Source organism: Larus michahellis, chromosome 7 (genome assembly GCF_964199755.1).
Source record: "Larus michahellis chromosome 7, bLarMic1.1, whole genome shotgun sequence".
Lineage (NCBI taxonomy): Eukaryota > Metazoa > Chordata > Aves > Charadriiformes > Laridae > Larus > Larus michahellis.
The window spans coordinates 17655892-17672698 of record NC_133902.1 but is presented as its reverse complement, the minus strand read 5'-3'; the positions used below and the strand labels follow the sequence as shown (position 1 = coordinate 17672698).

At 43.0% G+C, this 16807-nt stretch overlaps 1 protein-coding gene across 18 annotated transcripts in view; it reads right to left on the bottom strand.

Annotated features, from left to right (window-relative positions):
* The window catches only part of AGAP1 (ArfGAP with GTPase domain, ankyrin repeat and PH domain 1), a 385263-nt gene that overhangs the window by 130545 nt on the left and 237911 nt on the right, over positions 1–16807 (bottom strand). For all 18 annotated transcript variants that reach the window (XM_074595890.1, XM_074595893.1, XM_074595895.1 and 15 more), the window contains one exon: positions 6918–7086. In XM_074595890.1, coding sequence (XP_074451991.1) covers positions 6918–7086 — 169 coding nt within the window. The remainder of the gene's footprint in view (positions 1–6917; positions 7087–16807) is intronic.

Sequence of the window (16807 nt, the reverse complement as noted above, 5' to 3'; positions counted from 1 at the left end):
AGCAAGTAACTACCAACTACGAACTTCTGGCCTCGTGGGAGCTCCACCAGATAAAATATGGCACTGTCAAGTCACACACTGCTCCAGTACGCAACCTCAGTCACCTATGAAGGAGGAGTTCAGAGCAGATTCAAGAATTTAGGACTCAGTTCTGCATTTCTTTGCGAAGGCACCCAAGATCTATAGGCTTTGGAGCAATTGCCTATGCTAGCAAGCTCTTGGCTTGCTACACGTTTTTACTGATTGTCAGCCTGATCATAACATCTAAATCCTCACAGTAACCTCCAATTAAAAAAAGATTATGACATGATCTATACAAATATCGATGGATTCAGCCTAGTTTGGATCGAGACTTGAATTGACAATGCATCACAACAGAGGAGTGATCCCACCCGCGGGTTTCCATCAGTGTTTCCCCTCCTGCGCGCGACACGCCGCACTTCGGAGGGTGCTGGCCCTCAGTACCGCACTCTGCGGCTGTTAATTTAGATACTGCCGAAAATGGCTACCCAATGTGACAGGTAGGGCTGTAGATGTAAGGTAGGCTTAAAAGGTAAAAAAACCAATGCAATGGTTTAAGAACAGAATTATTAGACAGGTACTACAATCTAAAGACACCGTGTCAGAAATCTTACTTCGAAGGTATACCCATCTAATTGAAACATCAACTCTCTACCTTTTTAAAAGGAAAACCTGGAAGACAGTCCATTCCAACTCAGCCTGATTCCGAGCACTTCAGTGTAAAATAAGATTACTTAACGACCACTGTGTTGATTTGATAGATGATCACAATTAGTAACAGATAGAAAACTCACATTTATAAAAATGTGAAGATGCGATTCTTATAACATGTCTGAAGTGTCACACAGAGTTAGTGGATAACAACCTTTAGCATACTTAACGATGGCTATGTAGCTAACACATTTTAGGATACTTCACATACTGTACAGTCACTATTGTAAGTAAATTTAATAGCACCAAATTATTTAAATGAAGTGTTAATCAGGAAACAATTTCTCTCTACACTATAAGCTATTTTTAGATGTGAACTTTCTACATCAGTGGCTCTTGCTGCAGCTCAGGCTTTGGGTTGTTTGTAGAGGAGAAGAAATAAATGACTCCTGGGAGAGATTTCAGGAATAAGTTCACCTTCAGGTCACCGGCTCATATCCAACCCAACTCGGGAGTAATTGAAACCCGGACCCACTCCTGCTCCAAAGTCAGCAAGAACTGAGTCAGCTTCTAAAAGGCGCAGAGACTTGGCCAGTGGCTGATTTACAGGACTGCTGGCCCTTACAACATTGTCGCAATAGGCTACCAACTATTAGATAAAGTTGGAACCAAGCAAGTCCACAAGTTACCCTTCTCTGAAGTACTTCCAAGTGAGACAGATCAACAGAATGATGTTCACCGCCACGTAAATTTGATTTAAATTTACGTTACTCAAGCATCATGCAACAACTTTGATTTCAGATAACACAAAAGCAACATAGCTGCAGATTAAAGGGAACGAACTTCCATTTACCCCAACCAGAAGTTGCTACCGAGTTAGCGCACTAGTACGAGCACCCTTCATAAAGCCACAAAGATCTGTTATTTAAAGCCTTCACAGAACAAAACCAAAACAACCCCCCCACCCCTCTCTATTGCCTGGGAGAAGCAGCCACATGGAATCCCAGTTCTTACGTGATAAACCCCAAACTGCACCTCCGAGAACCTAAAAAAGCCCAGAGACCAGCTTTCACTTTTAAAGTGTCATGGCAAAACTTCTAGTGAGAGAAAAACCAACCTCTTTCCAGGCAGGGTGTCTGTCTTTGCAAAAGAAGAACCAGCTTTACCTTCTACTTGTTTGTCTGTTTTCTGACAGGGCACAGAAAATACTCCTCTCTCACACGGCTGTTTCACTTCTAGCTTGGCTCCTGTCCTACCATGACTATACACATCAAGGGAAAAGTCTTTTTTCCCAGCTCTTGCACCCACGTGTAAACTGAGCAGGAAAGAGTCACCTTGGGTTTTTTTCTTCATAAATTCTCATATAGGTCTTTTTATTATTATTATTTATTTTTAACACCTCTGAAATGGAAACTCCCAAGAAGGACTGGAACTTCTTGGCTTTTGTTCTTAAGATGATTATTTCCCAAAGATGTCTGCTTCCAGCTGTTTGGGATGTAAACCCATTTACAGATTGGCATAGCTGTCACTGAGAGATGGTTATTAGGTGTCGGCTTACCAAACAGCCTTTAAAAACAGAAAAACAATCTTGTTCAGACAAGGAGGAGTGCCACAAAGCACGTCTAAATTCAACGCCCCGGGAACAACATGCTTTTAAACTTTTCCTTCTGCATGTGACATCTACATCCATTTGATCTAACAGACAAAACTTTCACTTAACCGTTTGCCTGTTATAAATCATATTACCAAATAACTGAGTATACTCCTCTTGAATTCAGGACATCTCCTTAATTAGCCTAATTCCTTCTATTCTTCTCATAGCAACACTACGGGAAGTGCCTTGGGCAAGATCTTTACAGGGCTTAAACGTGCAGGAGAAAGACACTGAACGTGTTTGATGCAAGTGATCACTTAGGTCCAAGAAGGCCTTAGACAGGGAAGCTGATGAGGAGGCGGTAGAGCTCAGGCTGCCCTATTGCCTCACAGAACGCGGTGGGGATTGGAAGAGATGAACGAAGCTCTGAGCTCTCTTACGTGTGTAGCGTTATGTCTTCTAGCAGCAAGCACTGCCTCGCGGAGACATGAGGCACCAGTGATCATCCCTGCAGAAATCAAATGGGAGCTAGCAGATCAAAGCTATCCCCGAAGCATCTCTCGGGAGATGACTGCTCCTACTCCCTGAGCCAAGCCATCCCAAATCTGCCCCCATGCTGTCCCTCACACCTACGCCGCAGGGTGCCAATCTCTGAGACAGTATCCTCATGGAATGTATTTTACGTCCCACCAGTTGACAGGCAAGAGCCTTTGCCTTTACCTCCTTATCAGACCAGATGATGCGCTGGCACCTACCCAAAATACAAGAAATTCCACTAAGAGACAGAGAAATCTGCTGGGCACTCCTGAAAGACTGAACTTAAAACACAGAATCATTGAATGGTTAGAGTTGGAAGGGACCTTAGAGACCACTTAGTTCCAACCCCCTGCCATGGCAAGGGACACCTCCTGCGTGTCAGTTAGAGGCAATCAGACAGACATCAAGTACATGTATTTATGGGCAAAGTTGGCACTGAAATCCATATTTAAGGGGCATTTCCTGAACAGTGTTTAATAATAGACCACTGATGACTTCAAATGGATAGCACTATTTGACAACACAAAATGCATTGACTTTTTTTGTTTCATGTTTGAATGAAAATAAGTTCAGACATTTCTAGGAACACAAGTTAGTGGAAAATGGGTAATCTCAGCTGAGAAATGCTTTTAGTGGGCCTGTGCTATCACCATGTATAAGCAAAGACAACAATTCTATTTCCAGGGGCAATCTTAAGCATGACATTTTAATTCAGCTGTGGTATTCTTTTAGTATCTTAGCTTTTTCACTAAATTGTATGCAATTTCATAACAGCAGAAGGAAAATGAGTCTGTTCCTGACCACATCAAACAATTAAATTAAATACCGCCCTCATTCCTAAGCATGGAGAATATTACTGCAGGTACCAAGTCTGCACTGACAAGAAGCACGGAAGAACAGAAACCACCACTGTTTTGAGTAAGAGATAACGTGTGAAGCAGTAAGAATGTAGTGTATTTGCATGCTTAAAAATAAAAATAACAAGCGCTGATTTTTCCTGTGCTTGGTCCAAACTTCCTCCATACAGTGGGTCCGTGTACAGAAACCTCCCAATGAAAACATAGTAACAGACAATTTCAGCCTTGCGATCAATTTTAAAGCATTGCTCAAGATGAAGACATTTCGCCAGCGCTAACAACAGAAAAAAAAAAAAGCTCTGGGACAGCACCACAGACTGCAAGGGATAATTTCCAAATGTTTTTAGTTGCATGACAGGCGACTGCAGAGATACCCGAAGTCCTCCCAGCACTCCACAAGCTGAGCGCTGAGTCCCTACGGGTCTCCCATCCAACAGAACCTGCGACCTTCTGCCTAAAATCCACTGGCAATATACTTGACCACATGAAAGCTCGGATTGACAAGCCAGACACAGCTTGTGACAATATCTTTTCTAAAATATTAGGGGAGTATTAGCAGCTCTTCAGTTCTACCTGACCACAAGAGTATTGAGAGTGATGCATGGACTGATGCACAGCTGAGCTGCTGACAGTTATTTCCCAGACTCAGTCTGTCCTACTACTATTTTTTTCATTTTTCTTTTTTTTTTTTAATTTTTTTTTTTAAAGTAATGCTTTAGTGATTAGCAGTTCCTTCTTTTATTTGTTTTTAACTGAGTAACCACTGGTTGGATCAACCAGCTTTCTAAAAAAAGCTCCTCCGTCCTGCTGCTGCCGGTCATTCTGTCCACTAACGCGATACCGGACAGACCTCAAATGTGGCCTTTTAAGTAAGAAAGAGTTAATGAAGGCAGCTTCTTCAGAAGAAACAAATTCTGTGCAGAAAAACCCCAAAGAATAGCTGATAATGCATTGAATGTACCAACCTGAATTCCAGAAGCAAAGGAAAATACCACAGCGGGCCTCGCGTGCTGCGTATGCATCTGAACTAATGAAATACAACCTTACAGAGACGTGCGTGTCCTCACTGACCCTCCTCTCACGCCAAAACCTTAGCCATCCCCCTTCTATATCCTCTGACACCCAAGGTGGGCACCAGAGAGCGGGTAGCACAGTACAAACAGGTTGGCCGGCTGCAGTGCAGGACATAAAGTTGTTCAGTCCAGCCTGTCTTCACCTGCTCCCCCCAGCAAGTTATGAAGATGCTTCAAATCTGTTCTGCTTCCAGCCAGCTGTAGGGGTAACATAATTAAGACATCAATCCTTGCTTTATCTATGGGAGGAGTGCCATGCAAAGATAAGCAGGTCAAGAACTTGCTTAAAATTAAAGAAGGATCAGCGTAGCGTCCCAGCTGCAAGAGAGGGAAAATGAAGGTATTCAAGTGGGCAATGACAGAGAAATCAGGTAAAACTTCCCTTGGATACAACTCTTTTATACAGTAGAGGGCATTAATTACTTTAAGACTTAACCACAGTAGATCTCTTAAGCTGTGCTAACCAGACATCAACAACAGAAGTCTTTCAGTATTTCTAGGCAACACGATAAAGACGCCAAGAGAGAGGACAGAATCTCCAACTGCTCCCACCATGCTATTTGAAAAACGCCATCTAAAAGTAGAGCTGTTTTCCAGCATTTGCACTTTCTAGCACAATTAGCTTTTCTCTTTTAAAACAACCGCTGTGCAATAAAACCTTGGGCTAGCCAGGATACCTGGCAATCTAAGCCTATGCCAAAACCTGTACATTCCATGCTATGAACTTTATATTACTATATTATTATGTACCTCTGAATATCTTTTCAGAAAGGTACTTCTCTGGAGCAATCAAGTAATTTTTGCCTATGTTCAAATGTCTTAAAAGCAGAAATCTCTTACTTAAGTGTCTTACTGCTGGTTTATTGACTCAGTTCAGCACTTTTCTTCCCTGTATTACGGAATAGGTTGAAAACCAAAACCACTGTCTGCGCCTGGTCATCTAAATTAAATAGCAAAGTGGAAAAAACCAACCATGAATAATTTTCTCCTACGAGCTCTTCCAGTGACAATGCCAGCTCTGTGCCTCTCGAGGGGTAGGTTACAACTTGAAAAAGAGTCTGATAAAATCATAGTTTCAGACATTTCAGGTCCCCAGCCAACCTAATATAACGTGCCACACAAGACCTCCAAGGACGTCTGCTCACTGGCACCACTGTAAAGCCAAAAGGTGCTTTTTTTTTTTTCCTTTCTTTTTTCTTCTTTCAAACGTTGAACTCAACGAGCAGCATCCGCAGCTGGAAGGAAAATCCTTCTCCCTCTTCCCCTAACACAGGGGATTGCACATCGCAAAAACACAGGGAATTACATCTTGACTCGAAGCATAAGAAAACTGTTGCCGGCCAAGAGAAGGCTCTTGAATAGCAGGGTGACCCGAGTTCCTTCTTGTGGTCACTCATCCTGCCTCTGTATTGCGTACTGCACAGGAACAAAAGTCTGTTTGGATGGTTTTGTTGGCACATGCTGGAAGTGTCTATGCTGCTCATAAACGCAAAGACACTCGGCACTTTATGGATGTCATCCCAAACATGCTGACAAAACTTCCATACCAACACTATACCATTATGAGGTTTGTATAAGCTGTGCGTTTTACAAGATAAATAGTCTTCAATGTTCTTCCTTAATGCAATTTTTAAAATCCACTTAGCTGTATGGACAACTACTTCAGCAAACAATAAACTTCTTTGTTTAGAGCTCACAAGGAGCTATAAACGACTTCCATAAACGAACTAAAATAGCTTTCTACAGAAGAATCTTGCTGTTGGAAAGTTCAAAATTATGCTTCCTTCTAAAGGTGGAAAGAAGTGCTGTGGATCCCACCAGGAAGCCACAAAAAGCCCTTTCAAATGATACATCTCCTGTTTTTCCAAAACATTAGATCTAACAGATGAGTCGTAAGGCAGCATCAATTCTTCACATATGTTAATTTCTATGAAATTACGTAAGGTTTTGGCAAGTATAAGGCCGCAAATATAAAAAGACAGACATTGAAGGTTACTCAGAAACTTAGAATCTCTCATGGAGGACAGATCAGCAGTTAGGGCTTAAAAAGTTACACATCAGTGGTTATTTGGATTTGTAAATTATTAATAGATGTCATCCCCATCCCAGCAGTACATGACAACTACCTACAGACACTAGAAACGTCGTCTTTCCCTTTTTTTCCCTAGCATGGTATTCTCTTACCTGAATTGGGCGAGATGTGTAAACTGCTCATGTCCTTGGAGAGGCCGTTTGTTTTGGGGCTGGAAATGGGTGCACAAGCTGACGTAGCTCGGGGTGGCCTCTTCCCGGGGACTTTCACAGTGGTTCTCAGCAAGTCGATTTCTTTGCCGTGAACGTTCTGCATATAGTCCTGGTGAGAGGGAAAAAAAAAACCAAACCCAAACCCAACATCAAACAGTAGTTCTGTAAGCAATAGAACTATTGAAACCTGGTTTCATAAGACTCTTGCCCGACATCATCTGCCAGCACCCACTACGTGGTTTTCCCCATCCTTCCATTTTCTTGATAATTCCTTCCACACCTCTCGCTACAAATACTCCCAAAAGTCTGGAGCTTTCTAATATCAGTTAGTTTCCAGTTCTAATACCAGTAGTTTCCAACTACCAGTTGAGTAAGAGGCAATTCTTAATGTGGCTGGTTCTGAGCCAGATCACAGAATGGTCAGGGCTGGAAGGGACCTCTGCAGATCACTCAGTCCAACCCCCTGCCAGAGAAGGGTCACCCAGAGCAGGTGGCACAGGAACATGTCCAGGCGGGTTTGGAATGTCTCCAGAGACGGAGACTCCACCACCTCTCTGGGCAGCCTGTGCCAGGGCTCTGCCACCCACAAAGGAAAGAAGTTCCTCCTCATGTTTAGGTGGAACTTCCTATGCTCAAGTTTGTGCCCATTACCTCTTGTCCTGTGCCCAGGCCCCACTGAAAAGAGCCTGGCCCCATCCTCCTGACACCCACCCTTTCAGTATTTATAAGCATTGATAAGGTCCCCCCTCAGCCGTCTTTTTTCCATACTGAAGAGACCCAAATCCCTCAGCCTTTCCTCATAAGAGAGGTGTTCCAGTCCCCTAACCACCTTTGTAGCCCTTGCAGGAGTAGGGTAGCAGTTCACCAGGGAGGAGGTCCCAAACAGAAGGAGAAGACAAGGCTGACTGTCCCTCGTGAGCACCTATGGCTTCTCCCTGCCAATGTTTTATGCACTTATCTCTTTCTCCCTCAAATTTGGCTGAAACTGGCCAGCTGGCACAAAAGTTATGAAAGGCCACTGACTGGTTAAGGTTTCTGCAATTACAACATTGTTTCCTTAGAACATGATCCTTCATGTTTGATTCAGACTGGACGTTAGGAAGAAGTTCTTCACCATGAGGGTGGTGAGACACGGGAACAGGTTGCCCAGAGAGGTGCTGGAAGCCCCATCCCTGGAAGTTTTTAAGGCCAGGCTGGACGGGGCTCTGAGCGACCTGATCTAGTGGGAGGTGTCTCTGCCCATGGCAGGGGGGTTGGAACTAGATGACCTTTAAAGATCCCTTCAAACCCGAACCATTCTATAACTCTATGATTCCTCCAGTCACAGAAAAATTCACAGAAGGAAACAAATTTATGCAAATTGTGTCTGATTAGAGTAAACACACTAAAAGCTGTAAGACAGAAGTGGAAAAGACTTTTCCTAATTCTTGTTTGGAAAGCCCACAAAGAGAAAATGAGCAGACAACCCCAGTCAGCCATGGAAAGACAGCGAGTGGTCAGCTGGCTGGAGCCAAGCCACTGCTTCCCGAGAAATCCATGAGAAATTCCTCAAACTGTAAATAGCTTCTGGAAAAACAGGCTCTTGAGATTCTGCTTTCCAGCTTCAAAGGCATTCCCTAGATTGTCTGTGGGCTTCTCCAGATGACAACAGAAAAGCAAATAGACATGGATGTCTTTATCAGAGGGCAAATAACAACTCATTAAGGCGAGACAGCCACTGAGGCTGCAATCCTGGGGTGCATCAGAAGAAATATCTCCAGTAGCGACGGCGAATGTTAAAGCCAGTACACAAAACATCAAAGTCGTCACCTCCTGGTACACATGATTGTGGTTACTCATGTGCCAGAAAAAAAAAAAATTGAAACTATGAGGATGCTAAAAGAAATGAACAGACTATATTTTATGAGAAGATGTGCAAGGCGGGTACCAGAGGACAGCAAAGTAAAGAGTGAAAAGAGGTAAGAGCGCTACACAAAAATACACCCGGGTATACGTAGCCCAAGAGGAAAACAGCAATTTGAACTAAAGACTGGGCGAGATCTGGGCTTAAACTGTTGAGTTAAGCGGGAAACCAAGGGAATGGTATTCTTGAGCGATCTTCTATGCGGAGCAGCTGGGGCACAATATCTAGTTGCTTTTCAGATAGAACTTGACCAACTTAAGAGAGGCCTGCATGATGCTGTGGATGTCTGCAGGAGCAAAGACCGCCAGCCAAGACATAACTCCCAGTTGCCCAAGCATCCAGGGCAAGATTTAGCCAGGTTACAAGGTGTTATATGAAAAACTACCAATATTTAACTAGGTTGGTTCCAAGTCTGCAGCATATAGACCTATACACTACCAGAGCATTTATCTCACAAGGAAATACCCGAATGGACCAAAAGCATACCCGAGGTCTACATCACTGCTGCCACAATGTGGGGAGCAATCAGCTCCCTCATAGAAATCCTTCCACCTTTGACGGTTTTTACAATGCAAACTATATATTCCGCTCAAAAATCTACTACCGGGCCAGCATTCATTTCCTCACAGCTAACAGTAATCTGTGATAAACCCCCAAAACTAAACCATCAAACCAGCTTATTTTTCCCTACCTGTTTACAAATTATTAACAGTAAAAAAGGGGGGGGTCTGAACAGTTCACGTGGTGAGGACACAGAGCTCTGCTGCCAAAAGAGACAAAGGCGATCCATTAATAAAAATTCATTCACTCGGTGTTAGATAGAAACGAACACACCAGTTTCATCCATAAATTATCAAGTTGGCATAACTTTCTTGTTCAGTGGCAGTTCTTCACAAATTAAAATACAATAAGCAGAACATAATTGAGCATTTATTGCTTATGGGCTCTAAAATGAAGCTTTAATCAGATAGTGACTAAACCTCAGCATGTACTCTTTTTTTTTTTAATAGACACATTTTATTTAACGTACAACAACCAGCATACTCCCACTTAAATCTGAGGAGGCGGTGTTTATTCCAAATTCTTCAGATGAATAGTGTGTACAATTTCCCTGCTACCTTGCCAACTTGGGAGACGTGACAGGGCATTATTAAAGCCCTTTTAATTCAGAGTAAACCAGGCTTAGGTGAGCTATAAACCATTTGGGAGAGCAAGTGAATGCTGGTGAACAGGAAATAAATGCGCTGTAGCCATACCGTTATTATACGAGAGTGTCCAAACACAACAGATGCCATGTAGGTATTAATGTCAGCTTAAATATTTATAGGGATATATCAAATGTAAATAATAAAGCCTCTTTCACTGTGTGCAGGATGCATAGCGATAATCTCTGCATTTCCCCAAGGAGGAGAGGCAAGCACCAAGTTTCCAGTCGGCGGAGCATCCGCCCCCACGCGCGCTCCTTCAGATCTGCACTTTGGGGAATAAAAGTTAAAACTACAAAATAGTGTCGCGGCTTCAGAAGCACAACGGAGGGTTTGATCAGATTAGAACAGATGAGGGTCTCGCTGTCATCTGGAATATGCTGTGTTAAAGAGAAGACAGCAAGCCTGATTTTGATATGCAAATGTTACAGATATAACTCCCCTAGATGTTAGTTGTAGAAAATGCTGATCCGAGAAAAAAGGGGAAAAAACCCTTTAACAAGGCATGAGGGTAATTCAAAGCCAAGTACTTTTAAACAGCACTTAACAAGTCCCTAGAGCCCACTCAACAGTGGGCCACCCCAGAAGTGCCATCTTCTGCCCCTCAACAGCTTGAAAAAGTAGTAATTGCAAATCCATTTGCATTTTTCTTCTCAACTTGTCCATGTTCATCATTCGGCAACGCAGAGGGAAGGAAAAAAAAAAAAAGCAAGCAGTAAAGGAAAGGGAACCCTCCCCAAACGTGAGGATAAGAGGAGAAGCCAGCCCCCCCCAACGCCCCGCACCCCTGCGCTTGCACCTTCGCCATCACTTGTTTTTTACATTTCACTCCTAATTATGTTGCATCTATTGCCATACACTTAATTAGCTGCATTAATGTGATTTCTTTTCACATAGTCAAGCAATTAAGAGCTATGATTGAGTTTCATTCAATTAGCCTCAACAAACATGCTAATTGATGTCCCAGATGCAAATGAGGTGCAATGAGAGAAACCTGCTAGCAATTGAGAGTTGTGGTGGGGAGACCCACAGCTCCCAGCCTGCCGACAGCAGCGCAGCTGAACGTGGCTCCCACCTTCCGAGGTGGCGGGAGGGGTGGTGGGGGGAAACAAGCCATTAGTGCCTTGGTTGTCCCAAACAGATCCCTACAGGAATAACGGGCAGCGCTGAATCAAATCAAATCAACGTCATCTCCAATCCTCACGACGAACGAGCCAGGGAAGAGCGCAGTGTTTTCCTGCAGCCGGGTAGGCATTGCAGACCCTGCCGACGCCACGGTTTCTTCAGCTAAGGACTATAAAAGGTCTCCATCTAATCTCCAAGCTCGTGAAATACCACGCAGGCAATGGCCCGCAGTTATCAGTAACTGGCATCTTAATCTTAGTCAGCTGTGGGGCAATGCTGCCTCTTCAAGTTAAGGCCAGAACGCATCAATCAATCAATAATCCCTAAAAATAAGCTTGCTATATTGATTCTCATTGCTTTTAATCCTGAGGTTACCGTTAGCGGTTTGCTCAAATATAGTGCTGCTGAGGTGTTAATTTGACTACTCGAGGCCATTGACCATTATCTAGAGGACTAAATAAACTGTTAAAATACCAGCGAAAATCATAAAAGCTACATTGACTGAAGACGACACAAAATAGTATTTGACAGCACCACAAAATGAATTGCCTTGAGTAAGAAAGAAACGATGTGCCATGACACAGAATAATGTAAAGTAAGATTACTTTAGTTCTGCTCTTAATACAGCTCTCTGTTTACAGCAGCAGAAATTAATTTAACCAATTAACTGAACAGAAGCCTTTCAGACATGCAAATTGAGCAAATGAGTACGATGTGGTTTTCTAAACAGACGTACCAAAAAGAAACTGCTATTTTGGGGGGCTCCTTTTGTTTTGATCCTCAGCAGTTGTTAACCTTGCTGCCATACATCACAATGGCTTCTGATTGCCCTCAAAGCCAGAGAAGACACCCCACCAAGGGCCACAAGCCCAACCTAGGCTACATGATGCCTCCAGCCAGTTGCCTACTTTCTCCCAACTGAGAAGACTGAAGACAACAGCCAAACATCTCTTCTTCCACAGCCATGGTTAGCCCTGCCTCCCGCCTGGCCCCTTTTTCAGGGGTGGAAGGGCATAGGGGTCAGATTGAGGGAAAGGCAGAAGAACGTGCTGGCTGCTGCTTCCACAAAGCTGTGACTCCAACTCACATCATCCAAGTCTACCACAGTTACCTCAAACACTTCGCTGACGGACCACAGAGCACGCGGCAGCACGGATCCTTCCTAGAAGGATGCTCAAGTTAAAGACATGGCTCATGTTAGGTGTGTAACGCTGTGGATCTCAAAAACATTATAGAGTTTGAGGATTTCTCTACTACAAGTGACTGTCATCTTTGTCATGCCCAAAGAAATGCCTTTCTGCTACCTAGGTCGTATTTAAAGAACATAGTATTTCATTATCAGCGTATTAAGGAAGAACATCCATATGAACGCTAAATTACCAAATATAATAATTATCAGTTAGTATCCTAAGAGCTAAATCCCCCATACTTTTCCGTATGGCTGCCTGCATTCAAATCCCTTTGTCCTGAAGGTAGGTCTTTGCCTCTTGATTTGCACAATTGCAAAATATTTTCCAAGGTAAGAGAAAACAAGCCCGTGAAGAACGCGAGCTGAACCGCCATACTCAGCCAGGTTTCCACCACGCCGAAGCACCCAAGCGGGCAGGTTCGGGCAGCCTGCCCGTGCAGGCAAGTTCAGGTCTGCTCTGGCAGCAACAGAAGATGGAATCGGAGTCTTTCTGATTGAACTCGCTTTGGACTGTCCTTCTGTCCCAGGACTGTGGTGAAAAGGATAGCGTTGCAACCTAGTCGTCTTGTCCAAGAAACCTCACCAAGGAGATGGAAGGATCAAACTGTAGAAGAAAACCACCAAGGTCTCCTGTGGCTGGGCTCAATTGGACTGTGGATAGAACTACCTAGCACAGAAATTCCCTTCACTGGAGTTAATTTTTTATATCATGGCACTTGGTGAATGGGACTCAAAGCTCACATCCAACTCTCTCATTTCAGGATTGCCATGTATCATAAAATTAACATACAAAAAAGTAATATTCTCTCTCCTAGAAAGCCACCCCATGGATTTCTTCCACCACGTACCTCTCCCACTGCCTCCCTTTTCCAACACACAACATACCAAACAAGACAGACTGAGAGAACAATGCCCTTTTCCATGTCTTTAATGGTACACAAGTACAAACGTCTTTTTTTCTTATCTTGACCTATTAAAATCTCTCAGATGAAGCCTGTTTTTCCAACACTAGGAATCGGTTTGGGCCCAGGATCCTTCCCAGATCTGCCTCCAGTTTACACTGAACTTCCAAGAAAAACACCTTCATTTTGTACCAGTTTTTCCCCACTGTTCAATCGGACAAAACACTCCTAAGGCTTAGTTTACTGAGGTTCATACAGCGTTTCCTGATCTGAGGTGAAATAAATATTATTATGGAAAAGAAGGTTTATGGTCACACCTCTGGATGACATTTGAAAGACTGTGGGTGGCATGTTTTCTGAAACACAATTCCAATTTTGCGAGCTGACCCTACTGGACCCACTAAAACCTATTGTTCTCCCTCAGCAACAACTGCTTCTGAAAAAACAAAACCCAATCCCCTTCCCTCCAAACCAGACCAAAACCCCCGGCAGACCGGTAAATGGATGGAGCCTTGACTTTTGTGCTTTTACATGGCAGTCAGACATTTTTATTGCAAAACGCCGTCTGGAAAAGATGCAAAACAAAATTGCTAAACTACAAAAAGAAAAAAAGGGAAGGGGTGGGGGGGTGGGAAGAGAGAAAAAAACCAAACCACAAAAGGCCCCCTTCCCTTTGCTTATTGAGTTCAAAGGCATAACATGCAGCACCCTGCAGCAAATGGGAAGCTACACTAATTTTAAAGCCATAAAACGCTATAAAGTGCCCTGCGGGGCAGGACTACACTGAAGCTAGTTGCACCTAAATAAGACATGGTTCATTTACTTCGCAGCTTAGCCTAATGTAATCATCAGCGGATTTCTAGCCTAGAGTTGTAACAGGCAAATAGCCGATACTGCGGAGGCGACACTCCCAGCCATTGAGGGGCCTCAGCTAGATTGCTGTTGATTAGAAAATTTTTCAGTTTTGACAAGCACTTAATGAACATAAATCGCTCCTTGATTGGTTTCCATTTGGGGCCACAGGCACACCTAAGAAGAAACAAAAGTCTCCAACTCCTCTCCCCCCTCCATCTTCCCGGGAAGGACCTCGGCAACAAACCTACCATCAGGTTATGAGCCACAGTGGAATATATTCATCAAATGTTCCTGTTAAATTAGCCATCCTCCCCTCTCGCATATAAATATGGGCATAATATCATCCGGCTTCATAATATATAGTTAATCTTAAGAAAAGCAATGATATGTTATTTTCAGAGGAGCACATAGAACGAAAATGCATTCTGGAAAACGCTGATCACCCTAAAGCACTCTGTCCTGGCAAAAAGAAGGTCATCTCGAATCTGTTTTATTCACATTGGGAATCAAGAACATTAAATTTCAGTAATAAAAAGCACTGACTCTATCTATGCTATGGTGTTAATCGGTTCGATCAGCGGGGCAGGGGAGGAAGTTAGGGCAACGCTTTCAATACAAAAGTAGTTTCACAAAATGTTGCGTTTTTTAAATGGATGACTCATTTTCAGAAAATTCTTCCATCTGCACTTCACTTCTCATTCAGACTTTGTAACAAGAACCACTGCAAAAGACAAATCAGAGTTTTACCATCCTGAGTAATTTATGAAGCATTTATATCCACAGCAGTTAGCTCTGCTGGACAGGAAGCTCTAATTTTATAAAACCCCGTGATTAATTAATAGCTTGGCTTTTGCCATTTAAATTGCAACTCATTCTGATACCAAAAACTTTCCCTGCCTTTTTGAAGAGGGGGTAGACACAACACTGAAATGTGTGTTTGCTGCTCCTTAACGCATGCTGCAAGTTTGCACGGCTCTGCAATAGCAGTGTCACGTTCATCACAATATCCCAACGCTAATGACGTGATAAATCTTGTCATGCCCTCCGAAATGAATAGACTTGAAACAAAAAACCACTTCACGTTCGCCTTGTCTGTGCATTTGGCGACCTGCGAGTATCTGTAATAAGTCACAGAGGTGACTGTAAGAAGTTACTGGGGATCATCATCTTCCCCGTCGACTGGGATTCCACATTGGAGGAGGATTTCAGAGGGTGGCTTGCTGACCATCAGTCACCACAGTCCGATTTTGCGCTAAGCAGAACTGATGCAACGGCACTTTCAAGCAAGCATATTTCTAGTTTGAAAAGCCACAAAGCCAGGGGGTGGAAAATAATTTGCCCTGACAGCTATCCCAAATGATAGATCTCACTTAAGGACTGCAAACACATTTTAGCTTCTATTTTCCCCATCTGTTTTGGAGTTTTTCTCCCAAACTGAGCTTCACTCCATTACATCTTTAAGATAATAAAGAAGTTTTCCGGGAAGCTATGAAGTGAATGAGTGATCTCTACAGCTATACTACTTTATAAAAGCCTCTTTTGCTTTTAAAACATCATAGGTTATGTTTTATTTTTGGTATCTTTACCGAAAAAACGTTAACAGCAGCATGATTAACTCTTATTTTTTCCAAAAAGGTCAGTTATACTCTACCCTAGAAGCAAATTTACAGTGAAACACGCTAGAATTAAGAAAGGAAAGCTCTGGGAAATTTAACTCAATGCTGTCAGAAAGGAGAATGTTGCTCTGAACCCGGCTTTGATGAAAAGGCTTCCAGGAAGAGCTTGGTTGTGGTGAGTGGAAGAAACACAGCATCAACTCATCGGTTGTAATAAGCAATTATATATATATATGTAACTGTTCTTATCAATTTTTCTTTCTTAACCAATGTTTTAGGCGTATCAATAGATGCAATAACTATAATAAAGACTTAACTTGCTTCAGACAGATTTATCTTCATCACCACTCAGACTGTGTCCTCAGTTTTGCTCTGTAGAATTTGCTTTGATGGCTACTCTTTCAGGAGGTAGAGATATGTCTAATGTGAAAAAGCAACATATGCGTATCCTTTTGGCAGCTGAAATACATATTTACCGAGGCCTGATTTGAGCTGTTCCTAGGAAAGGCCAACTAGAAGGGCCTGCAGAGCCAGCCAATATCCAGCTTTACATTCCTTCAAAGGAAAAACAAGGATAAAAAAAAAAAAAAAAGGACATACACAATGGTATTTTAGAAATATATAAGAGCATGAATATTTCTATTACCGCAACACAAACAACACACTTCGGAGCTATTAAACAGCCTGAGGTAACACAACCCTGGAAACAAGGCTGAACCCAAACGATGTCTGTAGGCAGCGATTCATAAACATGAAGGCGAGCGCTGCTCCCTCGGATGGAGCAGCACCCAGCTCCGCCGCCAGACAACCCCGCTGCCGACGGGCCATGCACACAGATGCCAGGGAGCCCAGCCAGCACCGCGTTCTCTTAAAAATGAGCAAAGATGGAACACTTTACATGCAAGCATGCTTGCCCTTTTCAAATTATTCACGAAAATCGTAAGAACTAATAACGGTAAAAAATCTCAACTACAGCTCTAAGAAAACTGCTGCATATTACAGGACCTGAGAAAAGTGCATGGATCTGCCATACTT